Below are 26,075 nucleotides of genomic sequence, written 5' to 3'. Positions count from 1 at the left end.
TAACTGATCCTATCCTAACTGATCCTAACTGATCCTATCCTAACTGATCCTATCCTAACTGATCCTAACTGATCCTATCCTAACTGATCCTAACTGATCCTAACTGATCCTATCCTAACTGATCCTATCCTAACTGATCCTATCCTAACTGATCCTAACTGATCCTATCCTAACTGATCCTATCCTAACTGATCCTAACTGATCCTATCCTAACTGATCCTATCCTAACTGATCCTATCCTAACTGATCCTAACTGATCCTATCCTAACTGATCCTATCCTAACTGATCCTAACTGATCCTATCCTAACTGATCCTATCCTAACTGATCCTATCCTAACTGATCCTAACTGATCCTATCCTAACTGATCCTATCCTAACTGATCCTAACTGATCCTATCCTAACTGATCCTAACTGATCCTATCCTAACTGATCCTATCCTAACTGATCCTAACTGATCCTAACTGATCCTATCCTAACTGATCCTAACTGATCCTAACTGATCCTATCCTAACTGATCCTATCCTAACTGATCCTATCCTAACTGATCCTAACTGATCCTAACTGATCCTATCCTAACTGATCATAACTGATCCTAACTGATCCTATCCTAACTGATCCTATCCTAACTGATCCTAACTGATCCTATCCTAACTGATCCTAACTGATCCTATCCTAACTGATCCTAACTGATCCTATCCTAACTGATCCTATCCTAACTGATCCTAACTGATCCTATCCTAACTGATCCTAACTGATCCTATCCTAACTGATCCTAACTGATCCTATCCTAACTGATCCTATCCTAACTGATCCTAACTGATCCTAACTGATCCTATCCTAACTGATCCTATCCTAACTGATCCTAACTGATCCTATCCTAACTGATCCTATCCTAACTGATCCTAACTGATCCTATCCTATCTGATCCTATCCTAACTGATCCTATCCTAACTGATCCTAACTGATCCTATCCTAACTGATCCTAACTGATCCTAACTGATCCTATCCTAACTGATCCTATCCTAACTGATCCTAACTGATCCTAACTGATCCTATCCTAACTGATCCTAACTGATCCTAACTGATCCTATCCTAACTGATCCTATCCTAACTGATCCTATCCTAACTGATCCTAACTGATCCTATCCTAACTGATCATAACTGATCCTAACTGATCCTAACTGATCCTATCCTAACTGATCCTATCGTAACTGATCCTAACTGATCCTAACTGATCCTATCCTAACTGATCATAACTGATCCTAACTGATCCTATCCTAACTGATCCTATCCTAACTGATCCTAACTGATCCTATCCTAACTGATCCTAACTGATCCTATCCTAACTGATCCTAACTGATCCTAACTGATCCTATCCTAACTGATCCTATCCTAACTGATCCTAACTGATCCTATCCTAACTGATCCTAACTGATCCTATCCTAACTGATCCTAACTGATCCTATCCTAACTGATCCTATCCTAACTGATCCTAACTGATCCTACCCTAACTGATCCTAACTGATCCTATCCTAACTGATCCTATCCTAACTGATCCTATCCTAACTGATCCTAACTGATCCTATCCTAACTGATCCTATCCTAACTGATCCTAACTGATCCTAACTGATCCTATCCTATCTGATCCTATCCTAACTGATCCTATCCTAACTGATCCTATCCTAACTGATCCTATCCTAAATGATCCTATCCTAACTGATCCTAACTGATCCTATCCTAACTGCTCCTAACTGATCCTATCCTAACTGATCCTATCCTAACTGATCCTAACTGATCCTAACTGATCCTATCCTAACTGATCCTAACTGATCCTATCCTAACTGATCCTATCCTAACTGATCCTAACTGATCCTATCCTAACTGATCCTATCCTAACTGATCCTAACTGATCCTATCCTAACTGATCCTATCCTAACTGATCCTAACTGATCCTATCCTAACTGATCCTAACTGATCCTATCCTAACTGATCCTATCCTAACTGATCCTATCCTAACTGATCCTAACTGATCCTATCCTAACTGATCCTATCCTAACTGATCCTAACTGATCCTATCCTAACTGATCCTATCCTAACTGATCCTATCCTAACTGATCCTATCCTAACTGATCCTAACTGATCCTATCCTAACTGATCCTATCCTAACTGATCCTAACTGATCCTATCCTAACTGATCATAACTGATCCTAACTGATCCTATCCTAACTGATCCTATCCTAACTGATCCTAACTGATCCTATCCTAACTGATCCTAACTGATCCTATCCTAACTGATCCTAACTGATCCTATCCTAACTGATCCTATCCTAACTGATCCTAACTGATCCTATCCTAACTGATCCTAACTGATCCTATCCTAACTGATCCTATCCTAACTGATCCTAACTGATCCTAACTGATCCTATCCTAACTGATCCTATCCTAACTGATCCTAACTGATCCTATCCTAACTGATCCTATCCTAACTGATCCTAACTGATCCTATCCTATCTGATCCTATCCTAACTGATCCTATCCTAACTGATCCTAACTGATCCTATCCTAACTGATCCTAACTGATCCTAACTGATCCTATCCTAACTGATCCTATCCTAACTGATCCTAACTGATCCTAACTGATCCTATCCTAACTGATCCTAACTGATCCTAACTGATCCTATCCTAACTGATCCTATCCTAACTGATCCTATCCTAACTGATCCTAACTGATCCTATCCTAACTGATCATAACTGATCCTAACTGATCCTAACTGATCCTATCCTAACTGATCCTATCGTAACTGATCCTAACTGATCCTAACTGATCCTATCCTAACTGATCATAACTGATCCTAACTGATCCTAACTGATCCTATCCTAACTGATCCTATCCTAACTGATCCTAACTGATCCTATCCTAACTGATCCTAACTGATCCTATCCTAACTGATCCTAACTGATCCTAACTGATCCTATCCTAACTGATCCTATCCTAACTGATCCTAACTGATCCTATCCTAACTGATCCTAACTGATCCTATCCTAACTGATCCTAACTGATCCTATCCTAACTGATCCTATCCTAACTGATCCTAACTGATCCTACCCTAACTGATCCTAACTGATCCTATCCTAACTGATCCTATCCTAACTGATCCTATCCTAACTGATCCTAACTGATCCTATCCTAACTGATCCTATCCTAACTGATCCTAACTGATCCTAACTGATCCTATCCTATCTGATCCTATCCTAACTGATCCTATCCTAACTGATCCTATCCTAACTGATCCTATCCTAAATGATCCTATCCTAACTGATCCTAACTGATCCTATCCTAACTGCTCCTAACTGATCCTATCCTAACTGATCCTATCCTAACTGATCCTAACTGATCCTAACTGATCCTATCCTAACTGATCCTAACTGATCCTATCCTAACTGATCCTATCCTAACTGATCCTAACTGATCCTATCCTAACTGATCCTATCCTAACTGATCCTAACTGATCCTATCCTAACTGATCCTATCCTAACTGATCCTAACTGATCCTATCCTAACTGATCCTAACTGATCCTATCCTAACTGATCCTATCCTAACTGATCCTATCCTAACTGATCCTAACTGATCCTATCCTAACTGATCCTATCCTAACTGATCCTAACTGATCCTATCCTAACTGATCCTATCCTAACTGATCCTATCCTAACTGATCCTATCCTAACTGATCCTAACTGATCCTATCCTAACTGATCCTATCCTAACTGATCCTAACTGATCCTATCCTAACTGATCATAACTGATCCTAACTGATCCTAACTGATCCTATCCTAACTGATCCTATCCTAACTGATCCTAACTGATCCTATCCTAACTGATCCTAACTGATCCTATCCTAACTGATCCTAACTGATCCTAACGGATCCTATCCTAACTGATCCTAACTGATCCTATCCTAACTGATCCTATCCTAACTGATCCTAACTGATCCTATCCTAACTGATCCTAACTGATCCTATCCTAACTGATCCTAACTGATCCTATCCTAACTGATCCTATCCTAACTGATCCTAACTGATCCTACCCTAACTGATCCTAACTGATCCTATCCTAACTGATCCTATCCTAACTGATCCTATCCTAACTGATCCTAACTGATCCTATCCTAACTGATCCTATCCTAACTGATCCTAACTGATCCTAACTGATCCTATCCTATCTGATCCTATCCTAACTGATCCTATCCTAACTGATCCTATCCTAAATGATCCTATCCTAACTGATCCTAACTGATCCTATCCTAACTGCTCCTAACTGATCCTATCCTAACTGATCCTATCCTAACTGATCCTATCCTAACTGATCCTAACTGATCCTAACTGATCCTATCCTAACTGATCCTAACTGATCCTATCCTAACTGATCCTATCCTAACTGATCCTAACTGATCCTATCCTAACTGATCCTATCCTAACTGATCCTAACTGATCCTATCCTAACTGATCCTATCCTAACTGATCCTAACTGATCCTATCCTAACTGATCCTAACTGATCCTATCCTAACTGATCCTATCCTAACTGATCCTAACTGATCCTATCCTAACTGATCCTATCCTAACTGATCCTAACTGATCCTATCCTAACTGATCCTATCCTAACTGATCCTATCCTAACTGATCCTAACTGATCCTATCCTAACTGATCCTATCCTAACTGATCCTAACTGATCCTATCCTAACTGATCCTATCCTAACTGATCCTATCCTAACTGATCCTAACTGATCCTATCCTAACTGATCCTATCCTAACTGATCCTAACTGATCCTATCCTAACTGATCCTAACTGATCCTAACTGATCCTATCCTAACTGATCCTATCCTAACTGATCCTAACTGATCCTAACTGATCCTATCCTAACTGATCCTAACTGATCCTAACTGATCCTATCCTAACTGATCCTATCCTAACTGATCCTAACTGATCCTAACTGATCCTATCCTAACTGATCATAACTGATCCTAACTGATCCTAACTGATCCTATCCTAACTGATCCTATCCTAACTGATCCTAACTGATCCTATCCTAACTGATCCTATCCTAACTGATCCTAACTGATCCTAACTGATCCTATCCTAACTGATCCTAACTGATCCTATCCTAACTGATCCTATCCTAACTGATCCTAACTGATCCTATCCTAACTGATCCTAACTGATCCTATCCTAACTGATCCTATCCTAACTGATCCTATCCTAACTGATCCTAACTGATCCTATCCTAACTGATCCTATCCTAACTGATCCTAACTGATCCTATCCTAACTGATCCTATCCTAACTGATCCTAACTGATCCTAACTGATCCTATCCTATCTGATCCTATCCTAACTGATCCTATCCTAACTGATCCTAACTGATCCTATCCTAACTGATCCTAACTGATCCTATCCTAACTGATCCTATCTTAACTGATCCTATCCTAACTGATCCTAACTGATCCTAACTGATCCTATCCTAACTGATCCTAACTGATCCTATCCTAACTGATCCTATCCTAACTGATCCTAACTGATCCTATCCTAACTGATCCTATCCTAACTGATCCTAACTGATCCTATCCTAACTGATCCTATCTTAACTGATCCTAACTGATCCTATCCTAACTGATCCTATCCTAACTGATCCTATCCTAACTGATCCTAACTGATCCTATCCTAACTGATCCTATCCTAACTGATCCTATCCTAACTGATCCTATCCTAACTGATCCTAACTGTCCTATCCTAACTGATCCTATCCTAACTGATCCTAACTGATCCTATCCTAACTGATCCTATCCTAACTGATCCTATCCTAACTGATCCTAACTGATCCTATCCTAACTGATCCTATCCTAACTGATCCTAACTGATCCTATCCTAACTGATCCTATCCTAACTGATCCTATCCTAACTGATCCTAACTAATCCTATCCTAACTGATCCTAACTGATCCTAACTGATCCTATCCTAACTGATCCTATCCTAACTGATCCTATCCTAACTGATCCTAACTGATCCTATCCTAACTGATCCTAACTGATCCTAACTGATCCTATCCTAACTGATCCTAACCTAACTGATCCTAACTGATCCTAACTGATCCTATCCTAACTGATCCTATCCTAACTGATCCTATCCTAACTGATCCTAACTGATCCTAACTGATCCTATCCTAACTGATAGAATCCTACAGCGGCAGAAAGACAGAACAATAGAATAATTGAAGCCTGGAGTTGTGTTATTGTGGGTTCACACACAGAGGATGAGTAATGGAGTTCTGAATGAGTATTTACCGTTTGTAAGTCATTATGAATGAGTACTTACCGTTTGCAGCCTTGTGGAGGACCTTTGCTCCTTGTGTGAAGGGACAGGGCAGGACCTTAGCAGGAGTATATGTGTTGAGAGGAGCCTTCTTCACAGCTGTTGAACACCAGAGACAACAATACATTAGAGACAACCTTTTCTATTGTTCTGAAATACATTAGAGACAACCTTTCTATTGTTCTGAAATACATTAGAAACAACCTTTCCTATTGTTCTAAAATACATTAGAAACAACAATTACTATTGTTCTAAACTACATTAGAGACAACCTTTCTATTGTTCTGAATTACATTAGAGACAACCTTTCTATTGTTCTGAATTACATTAGAGACAACCTTTCTATTGTTCTGAATTACATTAGAGACAACCTTTCTATTGTTCTGAATTACATTAGAGACAACCTTTATATTGTTCTGAATTACATTAGAGACAACCTTTCTATTGTTCTGAATTACATTAGAGACAACCTTTCTATTGTTCTAAAATACATTAGAAACAACCATTACTATTGTTCTACATACAGACAGACAACCTACATCCTATTGTGTAGAAGTGAAGGCCTACTGTATTTATGTTGTGTATTTCAAAACGACGATACACAGAAAACATTTTATAGTTGTTCTCCTCTAGACAAGATGTGATGACCAAAAAAAGTGCAAAATCTTAGAAAGAACCAAGTGTTCTCTTTAAGGTTGTTCTCATACAACCCTAACCCTAACCATTTGGTTCCATGTATGTTTTGGGGGCGGCAGAGCTGAATGGTTAGGGAGCCCGCCTGGGGAACCAGAGCCCCTGGTTGTCCCAGGTTCCATTCCATAGCTGAATGGTTAGGGAGCCAACTTGGGGAACCAGAGACCCTGGTTGTCCCAGGTTCCATTCCATAGCTGAATGGTTAGGGAGCCACCTGGGGAACCAGAGCCCCTGGTTGTCCCAGGTTCCATTCCATAGCTGAATGGTTAGGGAGCCGCCTGGGGAACCAGAACCCCTGGTTGTCCCAGGTTCCATTCCATAGCTGAATGGTTAGGGAGCCTCCTGGGGAACCAGAGCCCCTGGTTGTCCCAGGTTCCATTCCATACCAGGCCAGCAATGTGGATGTGTGTCCCTGAGCAAGACACTTAACCCCTAATTGCTCACACGCTCCTCAGCTGGGTTGGGCTGAAAATACTGAACTTCCCTTGTGGTAGGAAATGGGTATCTATTAATATTATTCTTATTATCTATCTATTATTATTACCCCTATCGATATTTGCGTACACGACAACCAGTGCTATTGCTGGTGTACGGCACCAAATTTCCATGGCCCACCATATGGATCCTGTGGGCGTGAAAAATAAGTGGGTGGGCTTTGCATGTTCTCTGGGACCCCATCTACGTATGGACGCCACTTGATCGCCCATCAGCCGTCTGGATGATCTTTTATTCCTTTTTATGTGTTCCTTATTATAACTGCTAGGAATCTTGCAGTTCAAGCACATGTCCACAGTGTGGCAGGCTATTTTCAAAGCTATTGGAACAGCCCACCGTGTACAGACAGAATCACAATCTATTTCCCGTGTACAGTGCATGATCCAAACTTGTGAGGGGCATAAAATCTGTAATAAATCGCTCCAAACATATTGTAAAAATCTAAAACTTCTGTCCATCCATATTCAAAGTAATCCGCATGTAGGCAGTTGTCCTTCACGTATTCATATATATTTAATGTATTTATTCCATAAATATTTTTGGGTGAGGGGGGCTCAACCCAATACAGCAGATCTACAAGCACCTCGCAGATCTACAAGCACCTGCCAGGGACACAGTTTGGTTGGCCTGTATAAGCCTTGCTGTCAACACACTACTACACCAACCATCACCTGCCTACCAATCAGGTCACCAAGCCAGGTGTGGTCAATTAGTGCCTGTCTTTTGATCAGTGCCTCCTGCCAAGTGGCCTCAGTCTTTCTTTGGAGTTCACTAGGAGAGAAGCATGTTTGAGCTCAGAGCAAAGTGTGTTTGTTTTCCATTTGGACTTACTGTGTTTTGTTGGTGTGTTTGCAACCAAGACCAAAGGAATAGCATATGCTCATCGCCTAACTTACAGGGCAGTACTGTAGTATAGCCTAGGCATGTTCATGACTAAAAACTATGGCCCGTGTACACAGTGGATAATCCCATCAACGAGGAGCTACAGGACTGGCGGGAGCCTTGAGCAGCCTGGTGGGGACCCCGGGTTTCCAGGGGGTCCCTGGCTGGTTCCCAAAGTGTGGTTTGGGGACCCCCAGGGTTTCCATGGCTGGTTCACAACAGCCTAGTACATTCATGGCTGGTTCCCAAAGTGTGGTTCGGGGACCTCTGGGGGGCCCTACAGGGTTTCAAAGGGGTCCTTGGCTGGTTCCCAAAGTGTGGTTCGGGGACCTCTCTGGGTCCCTGAGGGGTTTCTGGGGCCTTGGCCTCGGACTGCAGAGTCCGGGGACTACCGATCAGGGACCACCTCCGCTCCTGTCCGACTTTGGGGCCTAAGCCTGGGACTGCAGAGTAGCCAGGGACCCCCTGGAGTTCCGGGGACCCCCGGGGACCACCGCCAAAAAGCTAAAAAATGACCAAATGATCCCCCCAAAGGGGCTGCTCACAGGGAATTCCCGGGGACCACGACTCCTGGTGCTCCGGAACGACGCACCAGGTCGCGCCCCTAGTGGAGGACCCCCCGCCACTGCAGCGCAAATAAAATGCTGTAACTCGATCTAGGAACGACCGGGAGAGCTGGGGCCGGTACCCACGCGTCCGCCTCGGCGGCCCGGAGACGGCCGTTCATAGAGCGCCACCTATTGGCAGACCCCTGCAACTGCAGTCCGCTAAAAAGGCTTTAACTCGGCCCCGGAGCGACCGGGAGAGACGGGGACGGCACCCAGGGGGTCCCCGGCGGCAGGGCCACCGCCTGGGCCCCGAGGGACCCCTGGAGCTCCAGGGACCCCCAGGGACCCCAGCGCCACCGGGAAAAGAAATATGGAAAATACTCAATTAGCCGATCTACAAGCTATTGCTCCGGATCCAGCCTACTGTAGGCTAGTGAAGCCATCTAAACTCTCCACTTCCCTAATCTATTCTCCCACTGTGCTGGACTTGGATGTGCTGGGCTGTGCTGGACTCTATCAGGCTCTGGTGGGCTGTTTTTGGCTCTGGTGGGCTGGGCTGGGCTCTGGTAGGCTATACAGGGCAGTACTGTAGTATAGCCTAGGCATGTTCTGGTGTAGATGGACACTAATATGGGTATAAGTAACTCAGAGTGTACTAATGGAACCAAATGGACCCTACTAATGGAACCAAATGGACCCTAATATGGGTATATGTAACTCAGAGTGTACTAATGGAACCAAATGGACCCTAATATGGGTATATGTAACTCAGAGTGTACTAATGGAACCAAATGGAGCGGCCCTGCCATGAACTAGAAACACCACATAGTGTTGTCTTGTATGCCTGTTTACATCTGCCCACACTCATAATAGTATGTTGGTCCGTCTTTAGAACACGAAGGGTTCCCAGTTCGATCCCGGGCTCCCCCTGAGTTAATGTCGAAGAGTCCTTGAGCAAGACTCTGAACCCCTAACTGCTCCTGATGAGCAGGTTGGTGCCAAGCATGGTTTCCTCTGCCATCGCTGTATGAATGTGTGTGTGTGTGTGAATGGGTGAATGTAATGAATGTGTGTGTGAATGGGTGAATGTAGTGCACAATCTATGTAAAGTGCCTTGGATAAAAGTGCTATATAAATGCACCATTACCATTTATGGGATAGGTCAGGGGTCTTCAATAGGGGGTCCGGCACCCCTAGGGGGTCCTCAGAGCTACTGCAGGGGGCCCTGTTGTAACAGAATGTGTGATAGGAACGTCTTTAGTTCTGTTGTAACAGAATCTTTGTGTGACGGGAACGGTGTACATTACACCCCTATTCTGAGGGAAATAGCAGATCTACAAGCTTGAGCTTGCAGTCCGGCTATTTTAGGCAAAGAGGTTTGATGTAGAAGTAAAACATAAGTGGAGACCAAGTACAGCCTTGTTAAGCATTTCATGTCATGAAAGGTGCTCTACAAATAATGTTTATTACTAGTAAGACGCCTCAGGGCGACATGCGACCTTGCCAAGGTCGCGCCAATTCTTGGCCATTTGGCCAGTGATGTATATCGGACCAGTTACCCATATATGGAGATCCATGTACTGTATATAGTACATCCCTTTTATGCCCATACATGGAGATCCCTGTCTGAACCAGCCACACAGATATGGGCCATGTCTTGGCCATCTGGCCAGTGATATAGTATATATCAATGACATCAGGGATCTTCATACATGGGCATAAAAGGGATTCTGGGAATACCCATATATGGACTTTTACATAGGTGATGTCACCTATGATAGCACCTGTGATGTCACAGTGATGTGTCTGGTGTAGTGCTGTGCACCCTGGTCTGGCCTATTCAAGCCAGGTCCAGCCTGTAATGGCCTGGTGGAGACATCTAACTACCCCCCTTCCCTGGTCTATACTCCTACTTGGCAGGACTGGGCTGGACTTAGGTGTACTGGAGCTCTATTGGGCTCCTGTGGGCTGTATTGGGCTCTGGTGGGCTGTGCTGTGCTTTGCTGGGCTCTGTTAGGCTGTATGGGGCAGTACTGTACTATAGCTTAGAAATATTCATGTAAAACTATTGGCTGTGGCGTGCACACAAAATCATGTGGTAACTCAATATGGTTATTGTGAGGCTGAAGATGCTTTCCATCATAGTGACATGCAGAAAAAAACTGTCCATATAGTATGGTTTACATAGAAGTCATGCCTTAGTGTACACGGCCAATAGTTTTACATGAACATGCCTAGGCTATACTACAGTACTGCCCTGTATAGCCTACCAGAGCACAGCCCACCAGAGCCCAAAACAGCCCACCAGAGCCTGATAGAGTCCAGTCCAGCACAGCCCAGCACATCCAAGTCCAGCACAGTGGGAGAATAGATTAGGGAAGTGGAGAGGTTGGATGGCTTCACTAGCCTACAGTAGGCTGGATCCGGCTTGAATAGGCCAGACCAGGGTGCACAGGACTGCACCAGACTCCACCAGGCTGCTCCATACTCCAGCCATCTCTGTAGATCCTGTGTACACGGCACTCCTAACTCGAACGGTCAAGGGAAAGGGTCGTTTTAGGCGTCAAAACGGGCCCTTTGTCCTTAAAATGAGTAAAAAAATCTAAAAAATATGTTTTGTTTTAGGCCGGACACACATTTCATATTTGAAGCATGCCTGATCCGATGGAATGGGTTTCGTGTCTCTCCGACACTTTGAACCCTTTACGATTGAGAAAAAGACACAGAAACCCGGATTTTTGTCCTTAAAATCAATAAAAAAATCTAAAAAAAAAAACGTTTGTTTCACGCAGGAAACACTTTTCATATTTGAAGGATGCCTGATCCGATGGAATGGGTTTCGTGTCTCTCCGACAATTTGAACCCTTTACGATTGCGAAAAAGACACGAAATTTGCACGCCACCAACACGATTACACATTCTTTTGGATAAAATACACTTATTCTGACTTACTTTTTGACGCTGAATCCAACAAACCCGGTCTCGTGTCTCTACGAGACTCCTAACTCGAAAGGTCAAGGAAAAAGCCACTGTGATAATAACAATAGTTAAGCCGTAAACGATAGGGAGTTCCAATAGAAAAATATAAGCCTCGTGTACAATATAGGCTCGAAGTACACGCGAGCGTACACGCCCCCATAGTTATAATGGGGCGTGTACGCTTGCAACAGGGTGTCGTGTACGGCACCTGTGCCGACTACAATTTCCCAATGGAGGGCAGCAGAGAGCCATTTGTTGAGATCTAATAGGCCCATCCACATGTTTTACAGATCTAATTGGCCCATCCACATGATTTGTAGATCTAATTCCATCAGCAGTTCCCTACCATGATTTGTTGCTCTAAATCCATCACCTGTCACATCCACATGATTTGTAGATCTAATTCTAAAACCAGTCACATCCACATGATTTGTAGATCTAATTCTAAAACCAGTCACATCCACATGATTTGTAGATCTAAACCATACCACAATTTGTAGCTCTAAATCCATCACCTGTCACATCCACATGATTTGCAGATCTAATTCTAAAACCAGTCACATCCACATGATTTGTAGATCTAATTCTAAAACCATTCACATCCCCATGATTTGTAGATCTAATTCCCACCAGAGCCCATTATTATAGCCTTCCAGAGCCCAGCAGAGCCCACCAGAGCCCAAAACAGCCCACCAGAGCCTGATAGAGTCCAGCACAGCCCAGCACATCCAAGTCCAGCACAGTGGGAGAATAGATTAGGGAAGTGGAGAGCTTAGATGGCTTCACTAGCCTACAGTAGGCTGGATCCGGCTGTTATAGGCCAGACCAGGGTGCACAGGACTGCACCAGACTCCAGCAGTCTCCACCGGGCTGCTCAAGGCTACCGCCAGTCCTGTAGCTCCTCGTTGATGGGATTATCCACTGTGTACACGGGCCCTAGTTTCTACATGCCTTAGTGTACACGGCCAATAGTTTGACATGAACATGTCTAGGCTATACTACAGTACTGCCCTGTATAGCCTACCAGAGCCCAGCACAGCCCACCAGAGCCCAAAACAGCCCACCAGAGCCTTTGTGACAGGTGATAGATTTAGAGCTACAGGTTATGGTATGGAACTGCCGATGGAATTAGATCTACAAATCATGGGGATGCGACTAGTTTTAGAATTAGATCTACAAATCATGTGGATGTGACAGGTGATATATTTAGAGCTACAAATTGTGGTATGGTTTAGATCTACAAATCATGTGGATGTGACTGGTTTTAGAATTAGATCTACAAATCATGTGGATGTGACTGGTTTTAGAATTAGATCTACAAATCATGTGGATGTGACAGGTGATGGATTTAGAGCTACAAATCATGGTATGGAACTGCTGATGGAATTAGATCTACAAATCATGTGGATGGGCCAATTAGATCTGTAAAACATGTGGATGGGCCTATTAGATCTCAACAAATGGCTCTCTGCTGCCCTCCATTGGGAAATTGTAGTCGGCACAGGTGCCGTACACGACACCCTGTTGCAAGCGTACACGCCCCATTATAACTATGGGGGCGTGTATGCTCGCGTGTACTTCGAGCCTATATTGTACACGAGGCTTATATTTTTCTATTGGAACTCCCTATCGTGTACGGCTTAACTATTGTTAACCCCTGTGTATACGGGCAATAGTTTTACATGACTTTGTGTACACAGCCAATAGTTTTACATGAACATGTTCAGGCTTTAGTACTGTACTGTCTCGTGTAGCCCAACAGAGCCCATCACAGCACAACACGGCACACCAGAGCCCAATACAGCCTACCAGAGCCCAATAGACTCCAGCAAACCTAAGTCCAGCCCAGTCCTGCCCAATAGGAGTATAGACCAGGGAAGGGGGGTAGTTAGATGACTCCACCAGGCCATTACAGTGACTTTAATGGCAGACCAGGTAGACAGGACTGCACCAGACTCCACCAGGCTGCTCCATGCTCCAGCCAGCTCTGTAGATCCTTGCACATGCGATTAACCACTGTGTACACGGGCAATAGTTTTAAGTTTTACATGAACCCTCAGAGGGACACTGTGGGCACTTTGAGAACCACCACGGACCACTTGACAAGCCCACAGTGTCCCTCTGAGGGTCCTCCGACCTCACTTTGAGAACCACCACGGACCACTTGACAAGCCCACAGTGTCCCTCTGAGGGTCCCCCGACCTCACTTTGAGAACCACCACGGACCACTTGACAAGCCCACAGTGTCCCTCTGAGGGTCCCCCGACCTCACTTTGAGAACCACCACGGACCACTTGACAAGCCCACAGTGTCCCTCTGAGGGTCCCCCGACCTCACTTTGAGAACCACCACGGACCACTTGACAAGCCCACAGTGTCCCTCTGAGGGTCCTCCGACCTCACTTTGAGAACCACCACGGACCACTTGACAAGCCCACAGTGTCCCTCTGAGGGTCCTCCGACCTCACTTTGAGAACCACCACGGACCACTTGACAAGCCCACAGTGTCCCTCTGAGGGTCCTCCGACCTCACTTTGAGAACCACCACGGACCACTTGACAAGCCCACAGTGTCCCTCTGAGGGTCCTCCGACCTCACTTTGAGAACCACCACGGACCACTTGACAAGCCCACAGTGTCCCTCTGAGGGTCCTCCGACCTCACTTTGAGAACCACCACGGACCACTTGACAAGCCCACAGTGTCCCTCTGAGGGTCCTCCGACCTCACTTTGAGAACCACCACGGACCACTTGACAAGCCCACAGTGTCCCACTGAGGGTCCTCCGACCTCACTTTGAGAACCACCACGGACCACTTGACAAGCCCACAGTGTCCCTCTGAGGGTCCTCCGACCTCACTTTGAGAACCACCACGGACCACTTGACAAGCCCACAGTGTCCCTCTGAGGGTCCTCCGACCTCACTTTGAGAACCACCACGGACCACTTGACAAGCCCACAGTGTCCCTCTGAGGGTCCTCCGACCTCACTTTGAGAACCACCACGGACCACTTGACAAGCCCACAGTGTCCCACTGAGGGTCCTCCGACCTCACTTTGAGAACCGCCACGGACCACTTGACAAGCCCACAGTGTCCCTCTGAGGGTCCTCCGACCTCACTTTGAGAACCGCCACGGACCACTTGACAAGCCCACAGTGTCCCTCTGAGGGTCCTCCGACCTCACTTTGAGAACCGCCACGGACCACTTGACAAGCCCACAGTGTCCCTCTGAGGGTCCTCCGACCTCACTTTGAGAACCACCACGGACCACTTGACAAGCCCACAGTGTCCCTCTGAGGGTCCTCCGACCTCACTTTGAGAACCACCACGGACCACTTGACAAGCCCACAGTGTCCCTCTGAGGGTCCTCCGACCTCACTTTGAGAACCACCACGGACCACTTGACAAGCCCACAGTGTCCCTCTGAGGGTCCTCCGACCTCACTTTGAGAACCACCACGGACCACTTGACAAGCCCACAGTGTCCCTCTGAGGGTCCTCCGACCTCACTTTGAGAACCACCACGGACCACTTGACAAGCCCACAGTGTCCCTCTGAGGGTCCTCCGACCTCACTTTGAGAACCACCACGGACCACTTGACAAGCCCACAGTGTCCCTCTGAGGGTCCTCCGACCTCACTTTGAGAACCACCACGGACCACTTGACAAGCCCACAGTGTCCCTCTGAGGGTCCTCCGACCTCACTTTGAGAACCACCACGGACCACTTGACAAGCCCACAGTGTCCCTCTGAGGGTCCTCCGACCTCACTTTGAGAACCACCACGGACCATATGGCTCTCTGCTGCCCTACATTGGGAAACTGTAGTCGGCACAGGTGCCGTACACGACACCCTGTTGCAAGCGTACACGCCCCATTATAACTATGGGGGCGTGTACGCTCGCGTGTACTTCGAGCCTATATTGTACACGAGGCTTATATTTTTCTATTGGAACTCCCTATCGTGTACGGCTTAACTATTCTTAATATTATTATTCTTATTATCGATCTATTATTATGATTTCTTTGAACAGGTAAGGTAAGATAAGACAAGATAATACAGAAGATAAGATAAGATAAGATAAAATAAAAGATAAGGTAAAACAAGACAAGACAAGACAAGACAAGACAAGACAAGACAAGACAAATGTTAAGGTAAGGAACATAGATAGACAGACAGACAGACAGACAGACAGACAGACAGACAGACAGACAGACAGACAGACAGACAGACAGACAGACAGACAGACAGACAGACAGACAGACAGACAGACAGACAGACAGACAGACAGACAGACAGACAGACAGACAGACAGACAGACAGACAGACAGACAGACAGATAGATAGATAGATAGATAGATACCTTTATTATCCAAAAGGGGAAAATGTGTTGCCCAGAGGCAGCACAGCAGTATAGGGTTATTTACAAAGTTACAGAGAAGTATGAAAAAGATAAAAAGAAAAAACAAGAACAGAGTATAGAGTACAGTAAGTACAGTAAGAGCAAGGTACAACAGGAAAGGGAACGAACCTGCAGCCGAGGCAGACATGTTGGAGTCAGAGTCATGTGACACAGAGTCATGTGACTTGGCGATGGACACCAGGAAGTCGTCGACTTGCTTCAGGGACAAAGAGTTGTGCAGCGTCTCCAGAGGACAGATGGACGGAACCATGGAATACAACTCCAACCCTGGAGCATTGTGGGAAATGAAGTTTGTTACAACCATGGAATACAACTCCAACCCTGGAGCATTGTGGGAAATGATGTTTGTTACATAAAGAACCATGGAATACAACTCCAACCCTGGAGCATTGTGGGAAATGGTGTTTGTTACAACCATGGAATACAACTCCAACCCTGGAGCATTGTTGGAAATAATGTTTGTTACATAAAGAACCATGGAATACAACTCCAACCCTGGAGCATTATGGGAAATGAAGTTTGTTACAACCATGGAATACAACTCCAACCCTGGAGCATTGTGGGAAATGAAGTTTGTTACATAAAGAACCATGGAATACAACTCCAACCCTGGAGCATTGTGGGAAATGATGTTTGTTACAACCATGGAATACAACTCCAACCCTGGAGCATTGTGGGAAATGATGTTTGTTACAACCATGGAATACAACTCCAACCCTGGAGCATTATGGGAAATGAAGTTTGTTACAACCATGGAATACAACTCCAACCCTGGAGCATTGTGGGAAATGAAGTTTGTTACATAAAGAACCATGGAATACAACTCCAACCCTGGAGCATTGTGGGAAATGATGTTTGTTACAACCATGGAATACAACTCCAACCCTGGAGCATTGTGGGAAATGGTGTTTGTTACAACCATGGAATACAACTCCAACCCTGAAGCATTGTGGGAAATGATGTTTGTTACATAAAGAACCATGGAATACAACTCCAACCCTGGAGCATTGTGGGAAATGAAGTTTGTTACATAAAGAACCATGGAATACAACTCCAACCCTGGAGCATTGTGGGAAATGATGTTTGTTACAACCATGGAATACAACTCCAACCCTGGAGCATTATGGGAAATGAAGTTTGTTACAACCATGGAATACAACTCCAACCCTGGAGCATTGTGGGAAATGAAGTTTGTTACATAAAGAACCATGGAATACAACTCCAACCCTGGAGCATTGTGGGAAATGATGTTTGTTACAACCATGGAATACAACTCCAACCCTGGAGCATTGTGGGAAATGGTGTTTGTTACAACCATGGAATACAACTCCAACCCTGGAGCATTGTGGGAAATGATGTTTGTTACATAAAGAACCATGGAATACAACTCCAACCCTGAAGCATTGTGGGAAATGATGTTTGTTACATAAAGAACCATGGAATACAACTCCAACCCTGGAGCATTATGGGAAATGGTGTTTGTTACAACCATGGAATACAACTCTAACCCTGGAGCATTGTGGGAAATGATGTTTGTTACATAAAGAAGCATGGAATACAACTCCAACCCTGAAGCATTGTGGGAAATGAAGTTTGTTACATAAAGAACCATGGAATACAACTCCAACCCTGGAGCATGTGTAAACATAATATACTTAAATAATGCATTGAAGGTGATAAAACATATGTATAAACACATGTATAAACATAATACACATATGTATAAATAATGCATTGAAGGTGATAAAACAAGTTGATTTACACATGAAACCATCAGTGTCATGGGGAACACAAAAGGAATGATTAAATCATTAAATGATTAAATCAAACATTGAGAGGAAAAAGCTACTTACCAGTGAATATACTGGAAAATACTGAGCCGTTTTAGAAAAGCAGATTAAAGCAAACAAGAAGTAGAGGCAAAAATTAACATTCCACAGATATGACATACATTACAATATGTTATACATGATATGCTAAACAATGTATGCTATATATTATGATAAGCTAAATCATATGCTTTACATTAGAATATGCTAAAGAACATGCTATAAATCATAATATATCACCAAAGCATGCTGGGAAATGGAGTTATGGCTGTGTAAAACCCGGCCAATAGGAACAAAGAGGGGGAGGAGCAATGGTGTGCCAGTGGCAACCCAACCAATCACGCTTCAGGGTCATCAGGGGTGCATAACACTTCCAACCAATCACAAACATGGGATTAAATTCATTCTCCTGTTGCCTTAAAGGAGTGTAATTCTCGACCTCCTTTAAAACCGCTCTAAAAGAACACTTGAAACTGGTAAAGAGACAAAGCCTTTTCTATGTGAATAAAGTATCAATGAATGAATGAATGAATGAATGAATGAATGAATCAATGAATCAATCAATCAATCAATCAATCAATCAATCAATCAATCAATCAATCAATCAATCAATCGTATAACTAATCAGAATTCAGGGTTGTGGGAGATTTAAGGTCTATAGACATACATTCATGAAACCACCTGCTGGACTGACTGTCACTATATTAGTATAGAGAGCATGCACGTCCACTGGGGCCCGCCCCCCTAATCTAGACTGAGTGGCAAAACATTGAGCAGCTTGGATCATTGGAGTTTGGAAGTGCTAGTTGCAAATCACTCAACGGCCCTGCATACCACCTGTTTCTAATTTGCACATAATGCAGGAGGCAGCAGGATGTTGTGTTGTTGAAAACGAGTGCTTCCAAACTCTGACACTTGGAAAAATAAAAACCTACACAGAATGTCTTGACAGAAAGTAGCTCATATCATGCCTATGGTGGATCACTATTAGTATTGAAACAGCATTATTTTACCATACTATCAATATATTAGTATTGAAATAGTAGGGGTGTAAGGATACATTTTAATAGAGATTCGATACATATCACGATACATGGTTGACGATACGATACGATACATGGACAATATTGGTTCATTCATGGCAATACGATACGATACGATTCTGTTCAATTATTTAAAATCCATATAGTAACTATTTAGCAAAGAAATTCAAAATCAAACAATACGATTTGATTTTAGCTGTTTTCATTTCGATATACTTTGATTTTTTAACTCATCCAGAGCCCAGGACATTAACGGATTAGGGGGTCCAGAGTGCCCCCTCCCGGCCCCATTAACGGCCATTGTCTTATTTTGAAGGCCAGAAGTCTAGACCGGAAGTACTTCCGGTCTGACGTCATCGGATCCTGCGACGGAACCGATCATTGTTTACGTGGTGCCATGCTGGATTGCATAGGAGCGTTTATACATGTGTTTTATAAGCGAGCATCTGCCTCCATCTTCGCTTCTAAAGTGTTGTTTTGAGATAATGGACATTAAAGATGAGATCGGCCGTCCACCTCAATGTTATGGGATGACTATTGTGTGCTCGTGGAGCCGTGATGATGACAAATCAGCGCGGATTTCGTCTCCGGAGCGTCGGCCATTGTACTAGGTATTTTTACTCGCCGTTACAGTAATATATTACTTTTCGCGCGACATCGCGCATTCGGCACTATACGTACTCTAGTACTTATTGCGTGACATCACGCGAAAGGCACTAGATGAGTTAAGTTAAAGATGATATTTCGATGCAGTTACTATATCGTTACATCCCTATGAAACAGCATTATTTTACTACGCTATCAGAACAACATTAAATGTGTTTAAAACTCACCGAATGCCTGACTTTACATTATTTAATAAGCCTCGATGCCAGCCATTTTGTTTAATTTGGCTAAAGGGCTAACGTGCACGAGCGTGCACGGCCGGGCTATAAACATAGAATGGTTGGGTCGGCGATTTTTTTCTGTCTACATAGCAAAAGAAATTAAGACAATCCGATAAACGGTTATGGAGATATAGGCCAAAACGTTTATAATGTAATCTGGTGTAAAAGGAAAATAGAGGAAATATGTCATATTTGAAATACGTGCAAAATTGATATGATATCATATTATATCAAGTTTTCGCTCATTTCCTGTATATATACACCTATATAAGTGAAAAGAAATTAAAAAATATATATATATTAAAAAAAGACGTTTTAGACGTTCATGGCACTGGGAGCCCTTGTTAAAAAAGACGTTTTAGACGTTTTTGGCACTCAGGGAGTTAATTGGCATCAAAACAAGATGTCCACCAATTATTTTCAAAAAGCCATATAAATGTTAGGTGAGTTCAATTTTCATTCCTGCGATTTCATTTGACTTCCAAATACATTTTGAGGTGAGGAATTAAGATAACATATATTTGAATTAAGATAACATATATTTAATGAATTAAGATAACATATATTTGAATTAAGATAACATATATTTTGAATTAAGATAACATATATTTGAATTAAGATAACATATATTTAATGAATTAAGTCAGATAACATATATTTGGAAGTCAGTTGAAATCTCAGGAATTGACATTTTTTACGAATTGGTGGATTGATGCCAATTAAACATATTTCAAGCATATTTCAAAAACTAGGATTTCTTAGGACTTTTAGTGTGTTGTTCTGCTGGACACCTCATAGAAATGATGCAAAATGACTTTAATGTGAAATGCTAGTTTGCTGACAATCTGGTAATAACATTGTGTAGTTCTGTTAGATTGATTCAAAAAATAATCGAATGATTTATACTGTATATATATTTTTACTGAATTCCTTAGTACCTCATTGGCTTTTTGACAATAATGTGTCAGTCATATTCGATTGATGCCAATTATACATATTTCCGCAGGTGGTTTCATGAATGTATGTACAGTATATTGACAATCTTTTAGGCAAAAAACTAAAAAAAGATATATATCAAATTTCCCACATCACCTCAGGGGCTGCTGGACTAAACTATTATATGTCCATTCTTTCACTCTACTATGATTTATTTCCTTATTTTTTATTTTTTTAGGGGGTACTTCTGGGGCGTTTCTGGCCTAAAATTATGGTAATTGTTTGGGTTCATTTCAAGACCCATTGAGAACTCTAGTCAATATATATTAATCATGTGTTGTATACTATTACTGGGTATTTAATCAATCCTACAGCTAGAGCTGTTCCAATGTCCACAAACACATTCTATGTTTTGAGCGTGAGCACATGCCTTGGTTGGAGAGGACTAATAAAAAAATAAAAATAAAATCTAATTGATGAGTTAACAAGCAAACGTACCATTCGTTGGGTGTCGCGCAAACGAGACTGAAAATCTTTTTACTCCAGGACCACGCGTGGCCTCTGAGAAAAAGACAAATCAAAAATGTATAACAGTTGGAAGAACATAAGTGACATGCAGAATAGGGAGATGAGTGGTGGGGAAAGTAAAGGAGGATTTGGTAAAGTTGATAAACTGCTATTATACTGGATATGAGTCCAGAATATACAACTATTTTATACTCTCCAAGGGACCGTGGTGGAGAGGTGTATGGACCCAATGAACCCTGGAGCTCGGAGTAGAACCAGTGCTCTTTGACATGGGAAGGGGCTTAGGGTTAGAGTGCTTAGGTGTTCAGGCATCTAGTACGGATCTAGTACGGATGCCTCTACAGTGTCTCCTTAGGGAGGTGTCCACACTGCACGACACGTTCCACTGGGGTTAGATACCTGGTAGACTAAGGACCAGATGGATTATATCTCCACTAGGAGACCCCCTGGTAGACCAAGGACCAGATGGATTATATCTCCACTAGGAGGAGACCCCCTGGTAGACTAAGGACCAGATGGATTATATCTCCACTAGGAGACCCCCTGGTAGACCAAGGACCAGATGGATTATATCTCCTCTAGGAGGAGACCCCCTGGTAGACCAAGGACCAGATGGAATATATCTCCACTAGGAGGAGACCCCCTGGTAGACCAAGGACCAGATGGATTATATCTCCACTAGGAGACCCCCTGGTAGACCAAGGACCAGATGGATTATATCTCCACTAGGAGGAGACCCTCTGGTAGACCAAGGACCAGATGGATTATATCTCCACTAGGAGACCCCCTGGTAGACCAAGGACCAGATGGATTATATCTCCACTAGGAGGAGACCCTCTGGTAGACCAAGGACCAGATGGATTATATCTCCACTAGGAGGAGACCCCCTGGTAGACCAAGGACCTGATGGATTATATCTCCACTAGGAGACCCTCTGGTAGACCAAGGACCAGATGGATTATATCTCCACTAGGAGGAGACCCTCTGGTAGACCAAGGACCAGATGGATTATATCTCCTCTAGGAGGAGACCCTCTGGTAGACCAAGGACCAGATGGATTATATCTCCTCTAGGAGGAGACCCCCTGGTAGACCAAGGACCAGATGGATTATATCTCCTCTAGGAGACCCCCTGGTAGACCAAGGACCAGATGGATTATATCTCCTCTAGGAGACCCTCTGGTAGACCAAGGACCAGATGGATTATATCTCCACTAGGAGACCCCCTGGTAGACCAAGGACCAGATGGATTATATCTCCTCTAGGAGACCCTCTGGTAGACCAAGGACCAGATGGATTATATCTCCTCTAGGAGACCCTCTGGTAGACCAAGGACCAGATGGATTATATCTCCACTAGGAGACCCCCTGGTAGACCAAGGACCAGATGGATTATATCTCCTCTAGGAGGAGACCCCTGGTAGACCAAGGACCAGATGGATTATATCTCCAAAGGAGACCTCCTGGTAGACCAAGGACCAGATGGATTATATCTCCTCTAGGAGGAGACCCTCTGGTAGACCAAGGACCAGATGGATTATATCTCCTCTAGGAGGAGACCCCCTGGTAGACCAAGGACCAGATATATTATATCTCCTCTAGGAGACCCCCTGGTAGACCAAGGACCAGATGGATTATATCTCCACTAGGAGACCCTCTGGTAGACCAAGGACCAGATGGATTATATCTCCACTAGGAGGAGACCCCCTGGTAGACCAAGGACCAGATGGATTATATCTCCACTAGGAGACCCCCTGGTAGACCAAGGACCAGATGGATTATATCTCCTCTAGGAGACCCCCTGGTAGACCAAGGACCAGATGGATTATATCTCCTCTAGGAGACCCCCTGGTAGACCAAGGACCAGATGGATTATATCTCCACTAGGAGACCCCCTGGTAGACCAAGGACCAGATGGATTATATCTCCTCTAGGAGGAGACCCTCTGGTAGACCAAGGACCAGATGGATTATATCTCCTCTAGGAGACCCCCTGGTAGACCAAGGACCAGATGGATTATATCTCCACTAGGAGGAGACCTCCTGGTAGACCAAGGACCAGATGGATTATATCTCCACTAGGAGGAGACCCCCTGGTAGACCAAGGACCAGATGGATTATATCTCCACTAGGAGACCCCCTGGTAGACCAAGGACCAGATGGATTATATCTCCACTAGGAGACCCTCTGGTAGACCAAGGACCAGATGGATTATATCTCCTCTAGGAGGAGACCCTCTGGTAGACCAAGGACCAGATGGATTATATCTCCACTAGGAGACCCCCTGGTAGACCAAGGACCAGATGGATTATATCTCCACTAGGAGGAGACCCCCTGGTAGACCAAGGACCTGATGGATTATATCTCCACTAGGAGACCCTCTGGTAGACCAAGGACCAGATGGATTATATCTCCACTAGGAGGAGACCCTCTGGTAGACCAAGGACCAGATGGATTATATCTCCTCTAGGAGGAGACCCTCTGGTAGACCAAGGACCAGATGGATTATATCTCCTCTAGGAGGAGACCCCCTGGCAGACCAAGGACCAGATGGATTATATCTCCTCTAGGAGACCCCCTGGTAGACCAAGGACCAGATGGATTATATCTCCTCTAGGAGACCCTCTGGTAGACCAAGGACCAGATGGATTATATCTCCACTAGGAGACCCCCTGGTAGACCAAGGACCAGATGGATTATATCTCCTCTAGGAGACCCTCTGGTAGACCAAGGACCAGATGGATTATATCTCCTCTAGGAGACCCTCTGGTAGACCAAGGACCAGATGGATTATATCTCCACTAGGAGACCCCCTGGTAGACCAAGGACCAGATGGATTATATCTCCTCTAGGAGGAGACCCCTGGTAGACCAAGGACCAGATGGATTATATCTCCAAAGGAGACCTCCTGGTAGACCAAGGACCAGATGGATTATATCTCCTCTAGGAGGAGACCCTCTGGTAGACCAAGGACCAGATGGATTATATCTCCTCTAGGAGGAGACCCCCTGGTAGACCAAGTACCAGATAGATTATATCTCCTCTAGGAGACCCCCTGGTAGACCAAGGACCAGATGGATTATATCTCCACTAGGAGACCCTCTGGTAGACCAAGGACCAGATGGATTATATCTCCACTAGGAGGAGACCCCCTGGTAGACCAAGGACCAGATGGATTATATCTCCACTAAGAGACCCCCTGGTAGACCAAGGACCAGATGGATTATATCTCCTCTAGGAGACCCCCTGGTAGACCAAGGACCAGATGGATTATATCTCCTCTAGGAGACCCCCTGGTAGACCAAGGACCAGATGGATTATATCTCCACTAGGAGGAGACCCCCTGGTAGATATCTCCTCTAGGAGGAGACCCTCTGGTAGACCAAGGACCAGATGGATTATATCTCCTCTAGGAGACCCCCTGGTAGACCAAGGACCAGATGGATTATATCTCCACTAGGAGGAGACCTCCTGGTAGACCAAGGACCAGATGGATTATATCTCCTCTAGGAGACCCTCTGGTAGACCAAGGACCAGATGGATTATATCTCCTCTAGGAGGAGACCCTCTGGTAGACCAAGGACCAGATGGATTATATCTCCTCTAGGAGACCCCCTGGTAGACCAAGGACCAGATGGATTATATCTCCACTAGGAGACCCTCTGGTAGACCAAGGACCAGATGGATTATATCTCCACTAGGAGGAGACCCCCTGGTAGACCAAGGACCAGATGGATTATATCTCCACTAGGAGGAGACCCCCTGGTAGACCAAGGACCAGATGGATTATATCTCCACTAGGAGACCCCCTGGTAGACCAAGGACCAGATGGATTATATCTCCACTAGGAGACCCTCTGGTAGACCAAGGACCAGATGGATTATATCTCCTCTAGGAGGAGACCCCCTGGTAGACCAAGGACCAGATGGATTATATCTCCACTAGGAGGAGACCCCCTGGTAGACCAAGGACCAGATGGATTATATCTCCTCTAGGAGACCCCCTGGTAGACCAAGGACCAGATGGATTATATCTCCTCTAGGAGACCCTCTGGTAGACCAAGGACCAGATGGATTATATCTCCTCTAGGAGACCCTCTGGTAGACCAAGGACCAGATGGATTATATCTCCTCTAGGAGACCCTCTGGTAGACCAAGGACCAGATGGATTATATCTCCACTAGGAGACCCTCTGGTAGACCAAGGACCAGATGGATTATATCTCCTCTAGGAGACCCTCTGGTAGACCAAGGACCAGATGGATTATATCTCCTCTAGGAGACCCTCTGGTAGACCAAGGACCAGATGGATTATATCTCCACTAGGAGACCCTCTGGTAGACCAAGGACCAGATGGATTATATCTCCTCTAGGAGGAGACCCCCTGGTAGACCAAGGACCAGATGGATTATATCTCCACTAGGAGACCCCCTGGTAGACCAAGGACCAGATGGATTATATCTCCACTAGGAG

At 44.5% G+C, this 26,075-nt stretch overlaps 1 protein-coding gene across 1 annotated transcript in view; it reads right to left on the bottom strand.

The window, feature by feature from the left end:
• Positions 1-10,139: 10,139 nt before the first annotated feature.
• Positions 10,140-26,075, bottom strand: part of ppip5k2 (diphosphoinositol pentakisphosphate kinase 2) — a 132,949-nt gene continuing 117,013 nt past the window's right edge. The window contains exons 26-27 of the mRNA XM_080743233.1: positions 16,493-16,651; positions 10,140-10,210 (exon numbers count right to left, since the gene is read on the bottom strand). Of these exons, the coding sequence (XP_080599359.1) occupies positions 10,179-10,210; positions 16,493-16,651 (191 nt within the window). The 3' untranslated portion in view covers positions 10,140-10,178. The remainder of the gene's footprint in view (positions 10,211-16,492; positions 16,652-26,075) is intronic.

This window comes from Nannobrachium achirus (assembly GCF_963921795.1).
Source record: "Nannobrachium achirus genome assembly, chromosome: 15".
In the NCBI taxonomy this organism is placed as follows: Eukaryota; Metazoa; Chordata; class Actinopteri; order Myctophiformes; family Myctophidae; genus Nannobrachium; species Nannobrachium achirus.
The sequence above is the reverse complement of the archived record's forward strand: the minus strand, read 5'-3'. Positions and strand labels throughout refer to the sequence as shown.